Source organism: Filicampus tigris, chromosome 4 (genome assembly GCF_054856515.1).
Source record: "Filicampus tigris isolate MCC_2025a chromosome 4, RoL_Ftig_1.0, whole genome shotgun sequence".
In the NCBI taxonomy this organism is placed as follows: Eukaryota; Metazoa; Chordata; class Actinopteri; order Syngnathiformes; family Syngnathidae; genus Filicampus; species Filicampus tigris.
Window position 1 is genome coordinate 6,125,087 of NC_141220.1, and position 24,046 is coordinate 6,149,132.

Genomic DNA, 24,046 nt, shown 5'->3' on the forward strand with positions numbered 1-24,046 from the left:
TTTCTGTCATATGTTTTACATACATCTGGGAAAAGGGAAAAGCTAACATTTTGTAGTGGACTAAGCCAATGTATTTGTTGCAGTGGGGTGGCATGGCTCAGTGGTAGAGTGGTCGTTTCCCAACCCGGAGGTTGTGGGTTCAATCCCCGGCCATGGTGACCATGACGAAGTATCCTTGAGCAAGCTACAGAGCCCCCCAGGTGATCCTGATGCTGCGTCATCAGTAGGTAGATGAGGTAGAGTGTAAAGCGCTTTGAGAACCCAAGGTAGAAAAGTGCTATATAAGTGACAGCCCATTTACAGTATTTTCAATTCCTTATTTAGATGATGGTTGAATCAACATTGATGTTGTGTGATATATGGTTGAAAAGCAAACGTTGACCCAACCTTTTATCAACCTTGCGCTTTCTGTATAATTTCTACTTTAGGTTTCAACGCAGATTCAACACTTAAGCCGAACCATATTTCAACATTGATTCACCCATATTTTGCTATCTGGGTAGTTTGCAGTATCTCGTCTTTCTCCCTTCCCTCCTTCTGCTCCGTTATGTGGTGGGAAGGAGGAAAAAAAAAGCTAATTGGAGGCAATTAACTTCAAATAGGTGGCTCTTTCATCAACCCTGCAAGTAATCTAACTTTGACAGTATTAACCGTTATTGAAGCCTTGGCTTTTTAAAACCACTTACCTGTAGACTGTCAAACCGGTAATGGGCCCATGCCAAGTGAGCAATTGATATTGACATCATTGTTGACGAATTTCTATTACAGAAAACAGTCTTTTGCAGAGCTGCTAAACATTGCAGATAGTCTGTATTTTGTTAGGGATATCACTGAACTCTAAGTCATTCCATCTTCAAAGCGGAAGTCAACCCAAGCATATTTTTTTCAAGAATATGTTCCCAGCAGGCCCACTAGTTGAAACACAGCATTCTGATTAATTTTGCGTTTGTGGAATACAAGTTAAGCAGCAAAATGCACTTGTTTTTAGCCATCTCTGGGGGCGGCCATTTTGTTTTCTGTCGACTGAAAATGACATCACTACTGCTTACAACGACCAATCACAGCTGACCTGTTCTCTGAATCTGAGCCGTGATTGGTCGTTGTGAGCAGTTGTGATGTCATTTTCAGTCGACAGAAGACAAAATTAATCCATACTGTCTCAATCGAAGATGTAAAAATAAAGTGTCAGTGCAAGAGAAGCACTATTTTTAATTTTAAAAAATCGAGTGGTAATTACCATCGTTGTTACAAATACATCGATATCGTCATTTTCTACAAACATATATGACGTTAGACTGGTTCCACTGGTTCAGTCCACAAGCGATTCGTCTATATCACTGCAGCTATTAATTTCAGAGCTCCCGCGATCATCTGCGTGTCCGCCATTATAGTCAAAAAAAGTCGGGAGAACGTATACGGTACATCATTTTTTTTTATCTTAACCAATGAAATGCATCAGAATATACACGTGATGGTGTCGTGAGCCTGCGGAGGATGTTCCGGAATAATCATCGATTGCCAGAGCTCTGAAATAAGTAACGGCAGTGATCTACACTACGCGCTTGTGTACTTTAATTACCACTTGATTTTTTAAATTAAAAATGGTGCCTCTCTTGTACTGATACTTTATTTTGACATCTTTGATTGAAACAGTAAATAATAAATTCGTGCCTCTGTGAAGGCCACGTCTAAGCTCTCAAATTCCTTTGGAATGATGTTTCTATCCGCTACAGGGGCTGAGATATTAATTATTTTGTAGGTGTTAAATTTCTGGGAGAACATCAGGTTTAAGAGGGGAATTCCAAAGGCGTCCTTAGGTTTTGGGGAGCTGTTGAGCCACGCAAGTGCCACAAACGCATCAGAACTGAAACTCGGTTTTAAGTTATTTCCATAAACACTGCGCCACACGACATCGTGTTTTGTGAGCATGTATTTCTTAACGGCTACATTCCCTTCACATTCCTTCTAATTTGTTTTTGTAAAGTGAACTACTACAAAAAATTGCAAAAAAGCCTAGCTGGGTATTATTCCCTGCAGTGTGAACGAAGTTTCCTTTGTCATTGTGCTAATGGTCTAATGGACAACAAAAGACACAAAGGAAGCATTTACCGTCTGACTGAATGTCTTTTTAATTTAGAACTTTTTATATTCTGATTTATCCACTGACTTGACGGATTTATCTGCACAAACCCAAACTAGAGTGATTTGCTTACCATGAGCTTCCATTCATGTATGCATATCACATGATAAGCATGGGTTTCTGTGGCCTAACAATCTATACAAACAACATTCCTCCTGCAAAGTACACTCAGATTAGGTTTGGAGATAAAGCACAAACTAAGTCAATCTAACTGAAGCATCACAGCTTCTATTTGTTGAAAATTCGTCAATAATTTCACACTGGCCAATATCCTAAATTACAACATGATTTACTGCTGGCTCTACAAGTAAAGATTCATTATGTTCATCCTAATATATTCATTGTACTGTATATAGTCGGTATATTTTGAATTCCCAAGTTTCCGATGACATACATGGGTGTCTTTAGTCCTAACGTGAGGACGGCCCACCGAGGGGCCCTCCGTCAACTGTCCAAACCAAATGGCTGATGCACGTCGTCAGCTGAGTACATGTGTGAACATGTTATACATCTTTTAAAAGCTGAGTTTCTGGAGATTACTTAGAGCATTTTTCCTCTGTACTATGTACAGGCTAAAATGAGTGTTCCTCATACTTTTTATGTAGATGTATGTTGGTGTCTATATCCTTTTGTAAATACACATGTTACTGCGTATATTTATATAGGTTTGATCCTGAATGTTTGCCGTTAATGTTATACATTAAAGATGTCCCTGTGTGACCTATATCTTTGCTGCTGTAACACTGAAAATTTCCCCACTGTGGGATCAATAAAGGCTTCTTATCTTATCTTATCTTATTTGAATGGTGCCCAACATTTTACAATGCAATCATATCTGCAGACTGAGTGATAGTGTTAGACAATCGTAGATCTAAAAACAAAATGACGACTCACCATGATAACATCATAAATGGACACGGAAATGTCCAACTACATCAAAGATGGTCCCATTACGTCGACAAGGGTCCAGTCAAAGTATTCCGGTAAAATAGTGAGTCCATGCCAAGCTTTACATCCATAAAGCCACGTTATCTGTTACCAATTTCCATCAAATATCACTATTTTTGATGCATTTGTGATCGTAGCTTTACTTAGCATGAGCGCATTAGCTACTTACACATCTCAAACGAAAGGTCTAATCCTTGGCCTTTGATTGACACCTCACTTTAGCCAATCTACAAGGGTTTTCCCTTCAAAGAGACCTACAGAAGCCAATGAACGGCTGTGCGTAAAAAAGTCACTCCCATTATATATCCTTAAGTAGCTTTGGCTAATCACAGCGGAACTGACTGGTGACTGACGCATTGGATAGCCAACAAAATTCCCCAAACAACAATATGGGGTGTGTCATACAAATCCTCTTTGAATGAAAAAAAAACAACAAAAAAAAACACTGCGTAACGCCTTCTTTTTGTGCGTCGCTCTCCTGCGTTCAGTGCGTAAAAAGACTCTGCGTTATTGCGAAAGCCTACTTTGCTTTTGTTGTTTTTTGCGTAGAAACATGATAAAACAACAGCAAAAAAAGAACTACACCGTAGAAGACGCCAGGGGACTGTGTCTGCGTCGTGCAAGCGACGACTCTTTTGCACTCTTTTATTCAATACACAACCGTTTTTTTTTTATTCAAAACATTTGCCTTTTTTTCTGTTTTCAAACATCCATAGTTCAGTCACAGGAGCAATTACACACATTCTGATTGTTTGGGAGGAAAATTCAAAATGTTATCTTCAAAAAGAGACCAAAACTATGCTGATAATCTAAATGGTTCAAGAACAGCTACAAATTTACTTTGGGTGCACCTTTTTTCGACGTTTTCGGCAAAAGGTGCCCTCATGTTTCAAACAAGTTTTGTTTTCTGGGAACTGGGGATAAAACTCCAATCCCTGTTTAACGTGGGGATCTTGTCAGAGCCACTTCCAGTCAGACTTTTACTGAATTTCATTATGCTGTGAATCAGCGACAACAGGTGCTGTGAATCTCTTGAGAACCCATAGCAATATGTGTGTTGCAATGTGACAAGGGACTGCCTTCTTCAGGATATACAGTAGTATCCCGCTGCTAGTTTCACAGTTGTGTCAAGACAGAGCATGAATCGAACGCATGTTGCAAAATGACAACGAAAAATGAGTGGAGTAAGTAACAGAATAATCTTATTTGAGATTAAGCAAAATGTGCAAAAATCCCAGACGTGTTCGCTGGAAGGGCATCTATAGCATCCACTGCGGTGACAGCAATGCTCTCATACAGGGATGGGCAACACTCCAAGTGGCCCTCCATTTAATTTTGGAAAGAAAAAAGTGAACTGTTACTGAGTTCACCATTCCCTCAAGCCCTAAGGCTGATGTGCAGCAGAGAAGAAGAGCATGTATTTAAAAATGAGTACACTTGTGTCCTCCAAAAAATGGATACGTTCAACACTTAAAAGTAGGGGTGGAACGGTTCACAAAATCCACGGATCGGTTTGATTCGATTCAGTGAGGAACAACCGTCATATTAGGCTCCATCATAGCATTTGAGATATTTTTATTCAAGATACGCTGAAAGCCTGCAGATTCATTTGGGTGGAAAGAGATGTATAAATTACTGTAACATTTGTGAAGAATTATTTCTCACCATTGTAGAAAGCCAATGGAAAACTATCATTCATTATTTTGGTTTGTAAACCATGAACAAATGCTGCCATTATTCATGTATACCTCTAACCGAAATCCAGTTGTAATGTAAAATGAGCAATATTGAGACACACTCAATGTTCTCTTTCAATCCCATCTCATTCCTATAAAAGCTACAAAATAATGTGTCACATCAATTCATGAATGGCGGAACACACAAGTGTTGTTGCATGTGTGCTGCGACCAGCAGCGAGACATTGCTCCCATAACCCAAAATGCTCAAAACCAGCATATGTCACATATTACTACACACTTAGAAAAGAGTGAAGACAAGCAGTTGTTGTATGAATGTGTTTTACAACTAGGTGTGAGTTGGGATCAAGAGAATTACTTAAGTCTTACTTTTCAAAATGTCCCCAATGGCATTGCCTCGCCCATTTTCATGAGGTGTGATGATGTGTACCAGCAGCAAGCAAAAATCATTATTTCCATGACTCATCATCATATTAAAATGACGCTTCACAATAATATAAAAACACCAGTCTGTGTTTTTGAACTTGATATCGAATTTCATTATTGAATGACATTGGTCATATTTTCATTTTCGAACAGTCCCGCATTAAACTTTGTTCTCTCATTAATTAGCATTGGCTTTGCATGTTGTTAGGACCACTACACACAAGTATCATTGAACAATTTGACTGATTTCATTTTTCTGTTGCACTCATACTTGCCACACCAATAAGTAATTTATTAAAGGGGCACCTTCAAGGTGGTGGTGCAGTTGTGATTAGGGTTGTCACAGTACTAAAATTTCAAACTCGATATCGATACCCAGTAAAATACTCGATACTCAATACCATTTTCAATACCACGGTGATAAAAAAAAGACAAATACTTTAAAATGCATAAAAAAATATTTCTATTAACATGAACAAGACTGACTGGTTTGGCCCTCCTGCCGCCGCCACACTGGCCATACATACTTTGCAACAGTAAAACGTGGAACTGCAAGCGGGGTCGCAGTGAGGACTCTCCTGACTTAATAATTTACAAGATTAAGTGATCTTTATTGTTAGTACATTTTTTATTCTGGTGTAATTTCTTAGAATATCACCCGCATAGTTCACTTTTGTTTATTTTTTCTAAAGAATATACCGTTTACTTGTCATCTTTTCAAAATAAATTTTTTTTTAAAAAATCTGGTTTTTTTTGTACAGAAAATATACCGAACCGAAGTTTCCAAGAAACCGAACCAAACTGAAATGTGATTTAGCGTACCGTTACACCCCTAATATTTACCAATGTTGTCAATTTAGGGCCGCTGTGGCATAAGCCTTGATTAGTTGGTCTAATATGTATACTTTGTTATGTAAAATCAGTTGTGCAGATATTCATTTTGTGATTTTGGATCAGTACTTGGTACACTGTTTCCTTTTTCAGTACTCATTGATTGAATGAATCCATCAAAATTCTCTCCTCCTCTGCCCTCGGTGGCCCACTGCAGTGTCAGTGCTGTGATGGTACGAGGCCTCATCACCACCCTCTTCTCCAATAACTAGCTCCTTTGTTTTCTTTTATATTTCTACTCCTTCTCGGACACAGAAACCCAGTGTTGTTTCTGCCTCCACCCCGATAAGTCCTTCTCATTGACCTTGTTCTAGTCAGTAACATTATCATCCAAGATTATTCATTGCTTTTTTTCCCTTAACTTTTAAGCATAAATCTACTGTATGTTGCAAAGTAAACCAGTATGCAGTGTTCAGTTGTTAGTCACTTATTAACCAAACATTACACACACACGCACACGCACACGCGCACACAGGAATGCAGTAAAGGTTAACATAAAAATCTAAAGTAAAACCTTGGATAGGTAAGGACAAAGTAAGAAACATAATACAATGATTGCCATCATTCCTAATATGTCAATGGGCCATGTGTGGGGCTTCACTTGTTGCCTCACAACTGAAGTGTGCATAAGGACTGCTTGGATGCCAACCAACAATTACTTACTGAACTCCCTCCACCTGTTTGCCCAATGACTAATATTTGGCTCCAAAGCCGAACTGGACATGCATTGTCACCTGAATATGACGTAAAGTGACCTTTTAAAAATGTCTGATGAAATGAGAGTAAGTGCAGTGACTGTTCTGCCTTTTGTTAGAAATGAAAGAAAGTTGTTTCTTCCAAATGATCTGTTATCATATCATTTGAAATTTTAGGTCTCAAAAGTACTAATGAATCGGTTACGTGGTATAGGATTCTGTGAGTGCTCAAGAGTGGATTACTTGTACTGGGATATTCGTATCGTATCATATTCGTACAACATCATATAGCGCTCAGCATATATGAGTACACACCCCTTGAAAAATCTAAAGATTTATTCAATTTATCTCAATGAACATAAGAACAATTTCCCAAATTTTGACAAAATGTTTTTTATACAAAATATTTTTTTGTACAGTATGTGTATATTAGGGGTGTAACGGTACGCTAAATCACATTTAGGTTCGGTATATTTTCGGTATGAATAAAACTGATTTTTTTTTTTTGAATATGTTTATTTTGAAAAGATGACAAGTAAATGGTAAATTTTTTTAGAAAAAATAAATAAAAGCGAACCATTTGGGTCACATTCTAAGAAATTACACCAGAATAAGAAATACACTAACAATAAAGATCTCTTAGTTTTGTAAATTATTAAGACACTGAAATCTTTAGACACTCATCAGCAGTATTGGAGTTAAAGACAAGTTGTCATTACAGTACATGTATACACTTTTTGTGATAAAAAAAATACATACAATAACAGTTCCAATTATTGCTTACTATATTAAAACTCTTTTTATAGTGAAAAAAATACAGTAACTTTAAAAAGTCTTTATGAAATTGTATACACTTTTTAGGCATTGAAATCTTTGAATGTTCAACAGCATATTGTGACGAATTGGGTTATCTGTGTTGTGGTCGGATTTGTGTGTTGCTGAATTGTGATGTTTCCGAGGTTCATGAATGCATCGTACGGCAAGCGAGTGGAGCAGCGGAGAAAGAAGAGCGCGAACAGTTGTACTTGGATTAATAAAAACGTTATAATTAAACTACATCTGACGGCGTGTTCCTGGAAGACGCTACAATATGATAAATCTCGCTATTTAAGTTTGACGTTTTGGGCTAAAAAGACTGCTTGCTTCCTCGTCTAAGAAACATTCACAGTCGGATGATGCCGTGCATGTTAGACGTGCTACTTGCTGCCCATCTCATTAACCAATGTCGGCACACAGCCTTCGGACGTAACCACGCACCTTTCCCCATGGGGAAAGCCAGAATGTTCCCAAACAGGAGACCACGTGTACGCAGGGACCTTCGAGCTCTGGCTCTTTTCTGGCTCTCTCTTTTGTGACACCACTCTCGTCTCCCGCATGCAACAGTCAGCGTCCGTGCGTAAGCTCGAGCTAATAAGTGGACCGAACCGAACATGCCATACCAAAATGTATTAATACACCCACGTGTACCGTTACACCCCTAATATATATATACATATATATCTATATATAATATCAACAATCAGAACTAGACTTAATGTACAGGATTTATTATCATAAAAATTAGCCACTGTAGACAAACCCCAATGGCCACCTGAGATCCAACTGAAAAGAGGAGCACTCACTCTCTTTCTCACACACACAGACACACACCACCAAAGACAGCAGCCACGCACATACTAACAAAACAGCTCGACTCATTGGTCACATTATGAAATGCGCCGAGTACGATAACAAGTATAAAGATGCTGTATACAAAATAATGACTCAAACTTAACATATCATATCTTGAATATTCGGGGCCAGTACTGTTGGGGCCGACATGGATCAGTGGTAGAGTGGTCGTCTCCCAAATTAGAGGTTGTGGGTTTGATCCCAGGCCGTTGTGACTAGGGATGTGCGCGACTAGTCGTTTAACCGTTTAACCGTCTAAGATTTATTAATTAATTATTAATTATTTATTGTATTTTACTCGTCGGTTAAACGCGGCATTAAGTATCACGCATCTTGTTTCACACGCCTCTGCCTCTGTAAACATGCTGAGCACCAAGAGAGAGAATTGCTCCCCCCCCCCCCCACCCCCCCTAATAAATCCTATTTTTTTGTGTAAGCGTTCAAACTACATTAAAAATGTGACCTCTGTATTGTCTGCTGTATGAACACCTGCGTCGTCAAAGTGGTCCGCCTGCGCAGAAGAAGAGACGACGTCACACCCGACGTTGTGTTTGCGGAAGTAAATGTGGTCCAGCGTGTCGGGGCATTCAAGCGATTAGGTAGCAGGTAGAAATAAATACAGTATTTGGGGGAAATTATGAGGCGAGGCTTTATTATCTCATATCATGGAGACTTCACTAACGATGACGTCACGTCATAATCGTGCGTAAATAATCAATCTATCTGAACCGTGGCTGAATTACTACGATCGCCATAAATGTCCACTTTATGCTTCACGTTACAAGTGGGATTAAATTAAAGTAAAATATAAAGTCAATAGTGTTACTCAAAACAATTTTGCAGATTCGATCCCCCCTTCCCTCCGTCTGCGCGGAGCGCAATTTGGGCTCGTCAATGTCGTATACAGTACATGCGACCTGGCCGTTCAGACGGCGAACGCATTGGAAAAGATCGGATACGTATCCGATCTAGGACCACATATGAAACCGACCCAGGTCGCATTTGAAAAGATCGGAATTGAGCGGTTCAGAATGTCATAAAAAATGTGATACAGGTCGCATATGGGCAAAAAAATCCAAAAAAAATCACATTTGCCTGCGGTGTGAACCTAGCCTAACATGGTGCTTGCAAATGAGACCCTGCTGGAATGGGAGTCGGTACCATTACTCATTACATTATTCATAATAAATGCCATGTATTGCATTGGAAAATGTATCAGAAATGTATTTCTCTTTCAATTGTTCATCTTTATTCAGTCAGTTGTTTTTACATCAATAGAATTTTAATTAACAAAACTGTCCTGAATGTTTGGGCTAAAATAGCTAAAAATACACACAACATTTGCATTTTAAACTTTGAATTCAATATGTATTAAAATTCAAGTTTTCTTCCTTATAGATTAGTCGACTAGTCGCAAATAAAATTTCGGCAAATAAAGTCGGCGGGCAAATTAGTCAAAATTCCCATCCCTAGTTGTGACCTTGTCAAAGTATCCTTGAGCAAGATAGTGAACCCCCAGTTGCTCCCAATGCTGCTTTATCAGTAGGTAAATGAAGTACAGTGTGAAGCATGCTGCCTGCTCCAAATTCAGACAAATTCAATTCAACTGCAAATGCGGCTGTCGTTACCCACAACATAAGCAGAGTGTGACATTTGCTGATAATACTTATGCCGCGAGTCTGAACATTTATGTAACATTTTTAGTATTTCAGCTGTACAACTTGTACTTTTTGCACAATCAAATTTGAAATGAAAACATTGTAGCTTCTGCAAGTATTTATCAGTAATACAGTGAAAACTGAGGTTCAATTTGAATGTTTGCTTTGCAAATCAATTTACAGCCCTACCATGAATTGAATTGAATTTTGAATTTATAAAACTGTATTTGAATTATAATAGATAATATGAATGAAAGCATCTCACTCATTAATCTGCACACATGAAATTTACGGTATAATTTGATGGACATCAAATAGGGCAGTCATAGAGTAAATGTCATTGTTCAAATATCAGTCATCACTGATATTCTTTCAACGCCCAGCGCACACCTGTTTGCTTGCTTGATTTACTCCTCTGAGCGACTGACCAGATACCTTGTGCTACAGAATAAACAGTGAAAGCACAACATTTTAATACCTTACAATGCAGATATCGATTTGGATGGTTGCGCGGAGACGTTGGTGTTTGGATTAAGTCTGTTTTTTTTAAATGAACTGTGTCACAGTTACCCAAATGTAGGCGGACAAAGAGCATGTGGTTTAGTTTGCACGTGAGTGGAAGATAAAAGCGCTTATGTCACATACCTAAAAGAACCAATCGGACCTGAATGACCAGTATTCCAGATTCAAAGTCTGGCTGCGTGTGTTTGCATGTGAACACACACAAGAATCAGAGGCTGTCTGTAGCTAGCCAACTTGAGCACACAGTGTCAAGTTACCAGACACTAACAAGTGAGCCAGTAGCGTCAAGCGCATCATTTTACTGTCATTTCGCCCAACTGCTTTACACCAAATAAGTTGCTGATTTCATTAAGAAGGAAGATTGAACAAGACGGCAGAAGTTACAGAAAAATAAAATGATTCCAATTGTAAAACAATCTGCTTGTTAGATTTGTCAATTTAGAAAGTATGAATATTTTGAAGAATGGTATCAAATATAAGGTCATGTCTTGTGCCAACAACCCAGCAAAAATATGTGATGCAAGCTGCAGTCAAAAACAATGTTCAGCAGTGACGGGAAAAGGATCGAATCGTGGCATCTTTCTGTGAATAAATACATACAGAAACCTAAATGTTTTTTTCTGACTTCACCCAGCTTTCAGCCGCTCTCCTTTGATCAGGTGTTAACTGTGGCGAGGAGTAACGCCACCTGAGGCCTTCACCTGAGCGCTAAGTGTCATGTCGGCAGTCTCTATGGTAGCAAAGGAAAACAATGCCTTGGGTAATGTATCACCATGGAGCAAACTCAGAGCTGATTTTCAGACTTGCAAGAGACAATTCACACTGTTGGCAAAAATATGAATGTGATATATGAAGACATGATCCTTCTTTCCCTATCGGCGTAACCCAGACGAGGGGTAGCAACAGCCAATCATCCTCTTCCATCTCACCCTCTCTGCAACTTCTGCTGCAACTACTATCCAATGTGCAGTGATTTTGGTAAATACTGAAATGTGATCTACAATTCTAGTGGCAAATAATAAATTTATGTTGGGCTGATGATTGACACTAGTTGTAAATGCTTCAACTTAGGGCTGGGCCGGTAATTCGATATCGATATGTATCGCGATTGACACGATCGATACCAATAGAAAATGCCTTCGATAAAACGTTCAATAGAAAAAAGAAAAACAAACCCGATCGCAGCATGGTGCGTGATGTAGGCAGCGCGCTTCCGCCTCCAAACATGAAGAAGAAGCGGCCGTGCGCTACGCCCGCGTCCAGCGAGCGAGCGCCGTAACTTTGCTCAAATAAATGACCACTTGACTCAGTACAACTCTTACAATTAAATTATATTATGCATGAAAATCCTATTAAAAACCCGTGGATGGAGCCACGGTGTACAAGTAGAGGAGTTCTTGTCTTTGACATGCTAGCAGTAGTTAGCCTTATCCGACACCGGCAACGCACTCAAGGTAAAATCGAGCAAGTAAAATATGAATGGACTATGGCAGTAATGAGTCCGCTAAAAAGATAAAGTAGTCCTAAGACAATAGGTCAACGATGATATATGCACTGCAAGAGAGTATTCGTTCACAACATTGGATGAACATTGAATGAAAGTTACCGGTAACATATGTGTGTCAACAACTGCTTTGGGGTAGACCTCAGTGCAAATATGCATTTACAATGCACTGATGGAGGACAAACTGCACATTACACCACATAACGATGTACAAAAAACAGTTGACTGTTATTTAAAGGTAAGGTTTAAAACACAATCAATAATTATCAATATTGACTGAAATATTAAATATTTAGATTGTGACAGTTTTCAAACATTTCTCAGCCCCTCTAAGCACATTATCTTTAAAATGGAGTTTATTTAATCTTTATATCGACAGGTTTATTTCCCGTTTTCATAGTTACATTGACCTCTTATTAAACGTTAAGTATTATGATAAAATAAAATAACCTAAATGTATTTTTCTTCGGGTCATTATTTTCAATAGTTTAAAAAAAAGACAAAAAATTCAATATATATCGATATCGACCAATATGAAACACTTATATCGTGATCTACTTTTCAGTCATATCGCCCAGCCCTACCTCAACTCGGATATTACCGCACCCAGTAATTTCCCTTGTCAATGCTTTGTGGCGGAGGACAATTGCATCATTGACCAGAAATCTACGCAGATGGAAGTCTGCATTCCATTCCCTCACTTGCTTACCCGCCAACATTCCATCCACTTAATAAATTAACAACACCCACCATCACCAACCCAATGCTCGGCCCTGTGCTCGAATGGTGCAAATGTATTACATTATTTCATATGTTTGCTGAGCTTGTTGCCCGTTCGTGTGACATTTACATATGTAGCAAAAATAAATCTCTTTTGTGCTGTACTTAAATAATTTGGATCACATACTTGCGGAGCGCTCCATACTGTTGCATTTGTTCAGTCAACCACACAGTCAGCCATTTTTTATTCTGGTCGTTTCACAATGTCTGCACTGTCTTACTGCAGTGACTGCAGAAATGTTTTGAATGTCAAAGGGCACATAGTAATGACAGATTGAATTACGGTGAAAAGTTTACATTCATTCGTGAATTTTTTCTTTGTTTTCTGGTGTTTTTTAGCGCTGTTTGCGCTACGTTGATACAAACAGCCATAGGCAAGAAAAACATGGGTAGTTTTTCTCACTATTTGGGGACTTGGTCAGGCTGGGGAAATCCATATTTATGATTAAATCAACTTCTTCATTCCTGTGGTGAGTGACATGAATGTCAAGTGTTTCATTGACAGTTTAAAGGAACAGGCGGAAATGACATCCATTTGAGTCACAACGCCCGTGCGTCGCCATTCACAACGGGTTCTCCAAATGGCGGAGCAAACTCTGTCCGCTCATTCATGTAAACGGGTTCTTCCGAATGCTTCAGATATCGGAATTTGTACCTTAGCCCAAATATTGACTGCATGTAAACGCAGTCACTGAGCTTAGGTTTGAAAGCTTGACTTTCGACTCTTGAACATACTTCTTTCTTTCTTGTGGCCAACTAGCTCCAACTTAGTCTTGACCATTAAAAAAAGCCTTTGGCTTTTCCACGTGTGCAACAAATATCAGCCAGTTGAATATCTCAATTTCGAAGCTCGGACTTCTTACTTTATTGGCAAGCTCTCAGTCTATGGCAATGTAAAACTTGCCTCAAAGTGAAATGTGCCGCTGAAATTCCCAGTTCACGGCAGAGCCATGATGGTCCCTGGGTTGTTCTTAAACACGCTAAACTAAAAAACACAAAGGACTGCCTCAGTATTCTTCAAATGTGCCCACATTTAAAAAAACGTAGGTGTTACACAAACAATGGTTAAAATGAAACACTAAAAGCCCAAAAGTAAAATGACATTCACGCCCATGATGTTAATACAAACTTCTCGCCGCTCAATTTCCTAAATGATAAGCACACAATATACAGATAAGACAAAAATGAAGTTAATTACAGATGAACGAATGTGTGAAGGAATGTTGAGAATTGTATTTCAACATCATCTCCTCATGAACTACATGCTATGACTCACTTGATTCCTTCAATTCAAATTGACATACCACTAGTTTTTGCTTTTGGTGTGACTACAACCCAACACAAGGATCAGGGAAACAAGCACGTGTCGACCATGAAAAATGCATAGCAACGCAAAGACATAATGCGATATAAGTGTAATCTTCTTATACTGTATGAACGCATGGGGTGGGGGGAAGGCATGTTCCCCAGGGTCACACATGCCCCGACTGGCATCGCACCGTGCACCCCCAAAGAGACGCCCGCCTATATACTTGAAAAAGACTGACCTAAGCTATTGTGTGCATTTATGAAGTTTGATGCTATACGGTTAATTGTACTTGATGCAATAAATGTCTGAAGTTGTGAGTCCCGCCCACTGTGATAGTCTTTAGTAACAATGGCTGGAGATTATATGTGTAAATCTGAAGACATCATTTTGAACTGTTTGGAACTTCCTTCTTCCTTCCAAGCAGAGCAGAGTTTCTTAACATAGGAGCTTTCGGCAGTTGGCACTGACATAGAAATGAGCACTACTGAATTATTGAACAACTGAAGCAGATTTAGTTCATTAAGGCATTAAAATATCTGAAAATTTAAATCACTATTTTACTGTTACATTAAGAATTTCTAATGACTTCATGCTATTTTTTTTCTTAGCATGAGAGAAAACAAAAAGAGTCTTGCTTGATAGCAGTGTCTAAATGACAGCATTATTCAAAAAAGACGCATTAAATTCCCAATATTTCGCTGAATGACGTGATGTAATTCATCCATCAATACACAAGTTCAATATGGGCTGATCTCAGGGGTCACTGTGCTCCTTGAAACTGACAGATAGGGCAAAAAGTGTGCTGGACACTGTTGAAATAACACACTTGTTCAAATCATCTTTAAATTATACATTATTATCAATAATTAGTTATATTCATTTACGTGGAGAGGACACTGATCATGGTCATGATTTCTGGCATTAATGATCAAAAATGTCGTAAGAGGTAAGAAAGATAAATATCAATACACAACACTTTTTTTCTACAAATCATTCCAAGTGTTTTTCAAACAACCATGTCCCATCACAGGTGAGCTATTTTTAGAACAGGCCTGCTGGCTACTCATGTGGTCCTTGGGGGCTACCTGGTGACTGTGCAGACCTGTTAAGGACCCCTGCATGTAGCTATGAGCATTAGATCACTAGCAGTCACACCTTTAACTAGAACTGACAGAATCACTGCCATTTCATTAACATTTGGAAGCGAGGCAAACAAATTTAGTACATTTTCTCCCCCCACCCCTCGTTTCGTGGCGACTTCAAGTAGGGAGCCGTTTGTGACTATATGAAGAAGGGCCAAAGCCATCCCAACAGCTCAAAGTCATATTGTGTATTCAAAATTGGGTATTGCTCTTTGTTAATTGTACGAGGATAGCAAACATTTACTGAGTACAGAAAAGGAATCGCTCCGTTGATTTAAGGTAAGCCATATGTTCTTTTATTTAGCTCACCTGCGTAGTACAGTAATTGGACGGAAGCACACGTTCTGCGACTCAAGTTGTGTCTACATTGCGACATCACTTGTTTGTACGTTCAATTACTCATTTTAATACTCAATGATGGACAACATTTGGAATAATAACGGTTGCTATGGGCTTTGAGGAATACCTGAGAACAATGTCAGTACTCACCCAGAAAGATGACATTTTAATTCAACTTCGGCGACATACTTATGCCCACAACTATACAATCAACCTTTAATTTTGTCTTTACTCGGGGAATCCCTTTTTTGATTTGGTGATAAATTTTCAGCTAAATATTATTAGGGATGCACGATAACTATCGGGCCAATAGTGGTGGGGGGGGGGGGATTACGTCACATTCAGTGATTCATTGGTCTGATTAATTCATCGATCCACTGTGACGTGTTTGGCATTTTCATTGGTCAGGTGTGACGAGACTATGGTTTTTTTGAAGGCTTAAAGCAAGTCAGTAAAAATTCATAAATTAACCGCATCACATTAAAAGCCGTAGTGTTCAAAGTTTGGGAAAAAAGTAGCGGCTTATAGTCCGTAAATGATGGTATGTATTTATTGGAAATGTTCAAATTCCTCCTTTAAATCAAGTCGAGCATAATGCAACAGATTAGGATGACCTAACTCGGATTACAGTTTTTTTTCCAGTTTGCCAACCTTTCTGTGCTCTGTTTACAGGTTCGGTTGAGTCAATACAAACTCTTGTAGGGATGCAGTGAAAACAGCCCAACCGGGTTACACGCATAATGATTTTATAATTAGAGAGTCCCTACATGTGCGGCACAGTGTCGACTGGTTAATATGTCCGCCTCACAGTTCAGAGGTTGTGGGTTCGATTCCAACCCCGGCCTTCCTGTGTGGAGTTTGCATGTTCTCCCCGTGCCTGCGTGGGTTTTCTACGGGTACTCCGGTTTCCTCCCACATTCCAAAAACATGCATGGTAGGCTGATTGATCACTCTAAATTACCCCTAGGTGTGATTTTGAGTGCGGATGTTTGTCGTCTCTGTGTGACAAGCGATTGGCTGGCAACCAGTTCGTGGTGTGCCCCGCCAAAATACACTGCAGTTCCTAAACACTTCTCCTTGATATTATTGCTGTGCTGAATGAATGAAATGGGAGACTCCTTTATTTGTGTCTGACAATAGCGTGAGTTTCAGGTAACTTCCTAATCGGCTATTGTTCCTCTTTACGTCACAAGGAAGGCGAAGTTAGTATTGAGCACAGGATTTTGTGTTGTGTCAGCCCCAACTATTTTCTGAGCAGTTAGGGGAAGGGGGAAAAAAAACACTCAACGCATCCCGCATCAAAAGGCCTGATCATCGGTGTGCACCTCGATTTAGCTACAATTATATTTTATTATATAAATTATAACTGCCACAACATTGTGTATTATGCCATTGGGTAACAAAGGAACCATTTACATGAAAAGAAAAGATGAACAATCAAATGTTTAAACTTTACCAAACTAGTTTTATTTTCATTACAAACCAAGTCTTTCTGGTTCTGAATGTAAACGATCATTGTTTATCATTAACCAGTTCCACGTTGTTGTCAGTGTAAACAGCACCCTTTTTTGATTGTAAACCTGCCCTAGGGTACATGCATGCACACACCCATTGTGGAAGGTCCACTCTCAATTGTGGGAAACAAACAAGATTCAACTATGGCTCCAAAATAATTAGTGTGTTGAGATTCAACTTCGATCATGATTACAATAATAGAGACCGGTGCCTGCCCTTTCCCTTGCAGTTTTTATACTGACGTCTTCAGAGCATTTTTTGTAACTATTGGCTATTTTTACAAAACTTGTCACACAAATAAAAAAAAAAAAACGTGTCACCAAGGTGAAAAAAACATCGTAGTTCTCTTGCAAAAGAAAATAAATCTCCGACCCTTCGTAAAAATTGTATTTTGTATCAAACAGGTAAGACATCATATTATTAAGGACACAATGTGCCAACTACACACTGATGGGAAGAAAGAAAACCACATCTGACTTTTGTTTTTTCTGTGGACACGGTAGGCTATGTAAGGTTGACGTCATACTTTTGTCATAGTTCCGTAAGCACACAGGGATCCACATTCCAAGTGGTTTTATTCAACTCGATGACTTTAATTACTGTAAACATCAAAACAAATACAAAAATGTGTTTTTCCATGTCAAGACACACACACACACCAAAAAAAAAAAGATTTCACTGAGAGGTAGAAAATCAAACCTCCATGTCTTCTACTTCTGCCTCCTCTAATTCTAACTCTTCTCACTCTTTCTGATCCCTCCAATGTATGCTACACCAGCAGCCAGGGACTTAATCAAAATTTGGCCCGGGAATATTCGGCAAAGGCGGCAGCCATGAGGCAGCAAAACCTATTCGTCGAAGTGGGAGGTGGGGGGGGTAAGGGATGTTTGACCGGCCCGGAAATAGACCGGCCGTTTGGGAACCTCATTCTATTCTCAATGGCCACCGTGCCCATGCTGATGTCTTAACTTTGTCTTATTTCTAGTGCTCAGGTTGACTGCAAAATGAAATAGGTTTCTAAAACATCTCCGGGTGGGAGACCCTACCCACGCCAGGGACCGTTTTTCATGCTGCTTTCTGTCAGGAGGTTCCATAGTACCCCATGAAGGATGTGCAGATTCAGGGACAGTTTCTTGGACAGTTTCTTCCACTTGGCCATTAGACTGTAATCCCTCCTCTATGTACAGTACTGTAACAGCCACCAACCATCACCTCCCCACTCTCCTCGAGATACATGCTGGACAACAAGTTTATCATTAATGTTATAATGCTGCTAAAATGATGTTGACAGTGCTATACTATCAGTAAGTCACTAGGATCAAGTCATTCTGTTTCATTCAGTTGATAGTGTGAGCTACCGGAATTTTGTGTATAATATGTGCACTGACAATAAAGAAATTCTAAGTCAATCCTGTTTCCACTGATCCTCCTTGAGATGTTTCTGTTGCAGATGTGCAGAACGGATCATTCACAGAAACGGTTTTAGGAAGATAAAAGCTTTTCTTGTTTGTACAGGACATCTTATAATGTCATTTGAATAGCCTCAAAACGCAGAAGCATCCTGGACAAGACTCAAATTGTCATTCAGACCAGTACTGAAAGCCATTTATTCATCTACAAAGTTTAACAGGTTCAACTCAACAAAAAGTTTGTTGCATCTTTAAATCGGAAGCCAACCCAAACACATTTTTTCAAGAAAATGTTCTATGCAAGCCCACTAGTTGAAACAAGGCATTCTGATAAATATTGCATTTGGAATAAGAGTTAATCCACCCATTTTTAGCTATCTCTGGGGGCGGCCATTTTGTCACTTTTGTCGATTGAAAATGACATCACAACTGCTCAGAGCTAAGGTAATGACAAATCGCGGCTCAACTGTTTTCTGAAGCTAAGCCATGACTGGTCATTATCTGAGACCTGAGCATCTGTGATGTCATTTTCAGTCAACAGAAATGACAAAATGGCCGCCCCCTGAAATGGCTAAAAACGGGTGGATTTTGCTGCTAAACTCATATTCCACAAACACAATATTCATCAGAATGCCGTGTATCAACTAGTGGGCCTGATGGGAACATATTCTTGAAAAAAAAATGTCTATGTTGATTTCATCTTTAAAGCACGGCCCACAGGCCAAATGTGGCCCACCCACAGTCTGTAAACAAAAGTTGTAAATAAAACGGCACATACTTCAAACACTTCAGGCTTGAAGCTAATGGTATAATAGCACCTGCAATCTGATGCGATTTACAGCTGACACTGAGCAGCACGGAACGGGACTGCATCTGATAAGGAGCTGGCGTGGAAGGGGACTGCAGCCGACAAGCAGCCGGCGCGGGATGGAGACTGTACCTGGGCGCCATCGCTGGCCACCCCGTGGAGGCCCACGATAGATGAACAACCAGGTGCCCAAGTAACGGTGCGACGAGAAGGATTCATGGGAATACTTGAAATGTGAAGGGAAACAATCATGGCCAAATTCAGGTTCATCATAAAAATCGGAGTCAACAGAAACATGGGGTGGAAAACTAGGCGGGTGATGAAATTCACTGTGGAGCAACGACAAGGGGAAAACGGACATAGAGGAAGATGAAGGGTCATGAAGGGTTTGGGGGTGGTCGACAGGCTGAGTGGGGTAGACAGCAGGTAAATTAATATGGAACACACTTGAGATTAGCATGTTGTTGTGGCTCTCGACAACCGTAAGAGTTTCTTGGAAATATGATGAATCTTATCACAACAATGAAATACTTTCCTGACCCATAGCCGAAATGTATCCATAACCAAAGTGTTAATTAACCAATCAATTAAAAAAAAGACAATGGTGGTTGCAGGCAAGCTTGTTCCATGTGATGGATGTACTGTATCTGTAAGACTTCCTCTACAGTGTATCTTTCAACACTTAATCTAAATCGGCAAGAATCAAACGGGTGTGCAATAATCCTTCAAGCATTGACATCATCCTCCACAACTATTAAATGATATGGGTTCAATCTGCGTTCTAACTCTGAACTAGCTAATGAAAATAAAACTCCCTTGATTAAAGAAAAACAAAAAAAAAAAAAAACATTTACATTCATGAATGTTATGTGCTAAATGAATAGGAGGAGGTGCTTTGTCAATTGTAGAACACCTCAATTACGCAAAGCCAACCTTGGAATGTTTCAGTGACTCACTGTCATGACCAACGTTGTGCCATCAGATATACATCAGCTGATCAGCGCGGAGTTCGTCATGTTCAATGCGTCTTTGTCATCTTTAAAATCAAATTGTGAAAACCATAGACTTCCTCAGCCACATCATGCGTCTCTCAGCAAAAAGCATGAGCCACTTGGGCTAGACATTCTGCAGTTGGCCTGCAAGCCAAGGAACAGCTATACAGGTATACAAGTCAGTCGAAATTCCCATCCCTACTTTCCATCCATCCACTATGTGAGCACATCCTAACTCATTTCTGAACAGCCAAGTAACTGTCCATCCAGAATATATGAAATAAGAACAAAAACTATGAGGAAAAAAACTGGAATAAGAAATATACCGAGAGGAAATTTTCATAAAAATGTTCCCTAATGACTTCGACGATAATAACAATTTTAAAAGCAATTTCCAATTTCTCGTCACTTGTCGCCCACCCTGTTTATGCAAACTGCCTGGTGTCCTTTCTAGAACACAACCAGAGAAACAATGGATATTCTGTGAAGGGAAGGCCATACTGAGGAGCACACTATGGGTTTCTAGCTTTTTGTCCTCCTCCTCATTGGGACAAGATAAACCAGTTTTTTCCTCCACTTGGCTCTTTATCTCTTTCCCACATTGACACACACCCCTCTTGAATCATTTACATACACCGCTGCCCCCCACACATCTACGCGCCCATCCCCCAACCTACGGTATCACCTATGCGCCCCTCCCTGCTCCTCATTGATGTTATGGAACGTTTTGAACAAGATCCCTCCCTGTGCGTGTCCTTTCACCAACATCTCATCCCCTCCCCTACAATCAATAAAAGCATAAAAGCAGAGAAAAGTAGAACAGGTACACCATCTCTGATGCCACACAGAAATGCCCACTAAAGTCATGAGTGTAAAGTCAATGACAATAAAAAAAAAAAAAAAAAGCATAAAAAGGACTTTAAGGCTCAGCTATTTAAGAAGGTATTTGACTAATCTATAACAGCTTTTATCAAGCATTTCAAGTGTTATTGGGCCCTGTCATCCTGCTTGCCTCCTTTACAAGCTTGCTGTCCACAAATACTCCTGCATTGCATTTAGTGACTATTTCCCCTAAAAAGTAAATTCGTCTCAAACTGAGACAAATATTGCTGACGAAAGTATATTTTCTAACATGCAGCTTCTTGCTTATTCAAACTCACTAAGTCAGTGGACTCATGTGTGTGAAATCATTAAACACGTGTGCAATATTGATATTTGAGTGCAAGACCAAGAATTTGAATATTTATCTGTCGTTTCCCACGGAAACTCAATTTTTGTATTACTAGTACTAAAGTGTTATAGAACTAGTACTAGTACACTTTACTACTGTATTAATAATTTAACACTATTTTCAGAAATAATTCACTAACTTTGAAGTTGTCTTCCAAAAATGACTTTCTTTATGATTCTGATGGGTTAAAACTGTCATGTGGTTCGGGGTAACACAAGGTCCCTACAATTTAAGGCAAGTTAAATTCAAGCCTTTGGAAGACTTTTTAATTCCATTTGAAATTTAATTTAAGACCATCTTGCCAATAGTCCTAATGTCCCATGCTGTCCAAAGTTTATTGAGTGTGTAAACCACATGCATCTGCTCTTCAAGGTGCCAAATCGGGAATGTGCCATCTTACCACGAGAGTCATTGTGTATATTTTTTTTCAGAATGTTAATTTATTTTGAGATTTGTGACCTTTTTCAATAACAAAATCCTACTTTTGACATTTTAATTTGAGACAACTTGCAAATGAAAGCCTTGGGTTTATTTTAAGTTCATGAATTGAAAAGCTTTTTTGAATGTCTCATGCATCCGCAGGAACCCTATTAATGCTCTGTCATTGGCATGAAACTGGCAGCCTGTTACTGTACACTCACATGGACAGACTTGTAAGAGAATACAGTTGTTATTACACAAGAATGAGTGAACATTGTCTCAAGAAAGGGAACATTTGGCCTTGTATGTATGACTTTGCCCAAAAGGCCTCAGTATAGGTGATTACATTTTACTATTTGTCATCTAACATCCTGGTAGACCTTGTCACTATCGTCAAGGGGTAACATTTCTATTTGGTGAAAGTGGTGCATTTTGGAAATGGCTGGTCCAATTGGTATAAGGTAGTGATTCCTAACCAGTGTGCCATGCAGGGATGGTGCTACACCGGAGCAAGGGGTGGGCTGGAGTCCCATCAGAAAACAGTGTAGCCCCAGTTAGGACCCTAAAGTAGGTTATTTGACATTGTACAATATACTGTATTTCCATTTTTTTCTCAGCTCCCCTATTTATCAGTCAAAGCCCGTGAGAGAAAAACAATCCTGGAGCCTTTCCTAGTGCCATGGAAACTCATTTAGGTGTGTCGCTGGAAATTTCACAAAATTGGTCTGAAATTTTACTCTATCAATCTGCTGATGCAGCAACGTAATAGTGACATGCAGAATATTAAAATGCTCTTCCATCAGATAGCAATATAATTGCAGTGCATTGTCCCATTTCACCGTGGGATCCTTTTTTTTTACTAATGTCAAATATGCGCCCTGGGTCAATAAAGGTTGGGAAATACTGGTTTCGATTATACTCGATACCAGAACGTCCGTATGGAGCATGGAGGAAGCAGGTAAAAGGATGGGCAATTACGTTGCTAAACTGTAAGCGACTCGGGGGAACATGGCTGAAAATGTCCAATGCACCTGCCAGGCTTGAGTTAGGTAAAGTTACTGTGAAGTTGGTTTGTTTTTCTTACGCCAGGGATGTCAGACAGGCTCGCTCTAAGGAGACAGCTGCTGCTTACCTGAAGCTCGTCTGTGTTGTTGGCGCTGTCTCGGTCCAACTCTCCGATGTAGTATTGCTCCAACCACCGTCGGGCGTTTTCCGAGTGTCGATGCGGGGGTCCCTCCATCTCCGTGCCCACGTCTTTCCCCGACCTGCTAAGTATCAACGCTTCTCCTCCCGGGTGCATCCGCAAGAAGGCGGTCACGTCGTACACCCGCGACCCGAGGAGCACCCAACAGGAGTCCTTAGTACAGTGGCGGGTCACCTCCCTCTCCGTGACGAACCGGGGGGATGTGGAAGGAGACATGATGCCAGTGCGGATGCGGAATCCACCTGTACCGAGAAAAAAAAACTTCGGGGAGTATGGAGAGCACCAAAAAAAAGGAGAAGACCTCCAGGGCTGAGCGAAGGCCTGCTGTTTAGAGAGTTCAACTTGGCAGTTAACACCCAGACGTTCGAAGACTCAAAGTACACAGAGGGAGGACAAAGTTGAGAGGCGGGGTTTGGGAGGCGTTCAGCGGCTCAGAAAAATGTAGCTTCAATACTTAGCAGAACGGAAAATGCGCGCATTGTCTACTTATGTCCACTTCAAGATTCCAATAATGAGTAAATGTGCTCCATTTAACTTTTGGATTATTTTAATGTTGATTTCATGAAGCAGTCAAGGGAATACGTATGTCTTTACGTAATGCACATTTCATGAAAACATTTTAAAAACGGGTGATTCACGGTTGTTCTTGAATGCACCATGACATCTAACCGCACCTGTTGCTCAGGACGCAGCCAGTGAGCCACACAGCAGCTCTTCGGGTTTGACGGGATCCAAGCGCCGACTG

General features: G+C 39.8%; 1 protein-coding gene across 2 annotated transcripts in view; it reads right to left on the reverse strand.

The window, feature by feature from the left end:
• fa2h (fatty acid 2-hydroxylase) overlaps window positions 1-23,672 on the reverse strand; it is a 41,794-nt gene extending 18,122 nt beyond the window's left edge. For both annotated transcript variants that reach the window (XR_015086502.1, XM_086028595.1), the window contains exon 1: window positions 23,230-23,672. Coding sequence is in view for 1 of the 2 variants with exons in the window: in XM_086028595.1 (XP_085884721.1) it covers window positions 23,230-23,517 (288 nt within the window). In the remaining variant the exon portion in view is untranslated. The remainder of the gene's footprint in view (window positions 1-23,229) is intronic.
• Window positions 23,673-24,046: the final 374 nt, after the last annotated feature.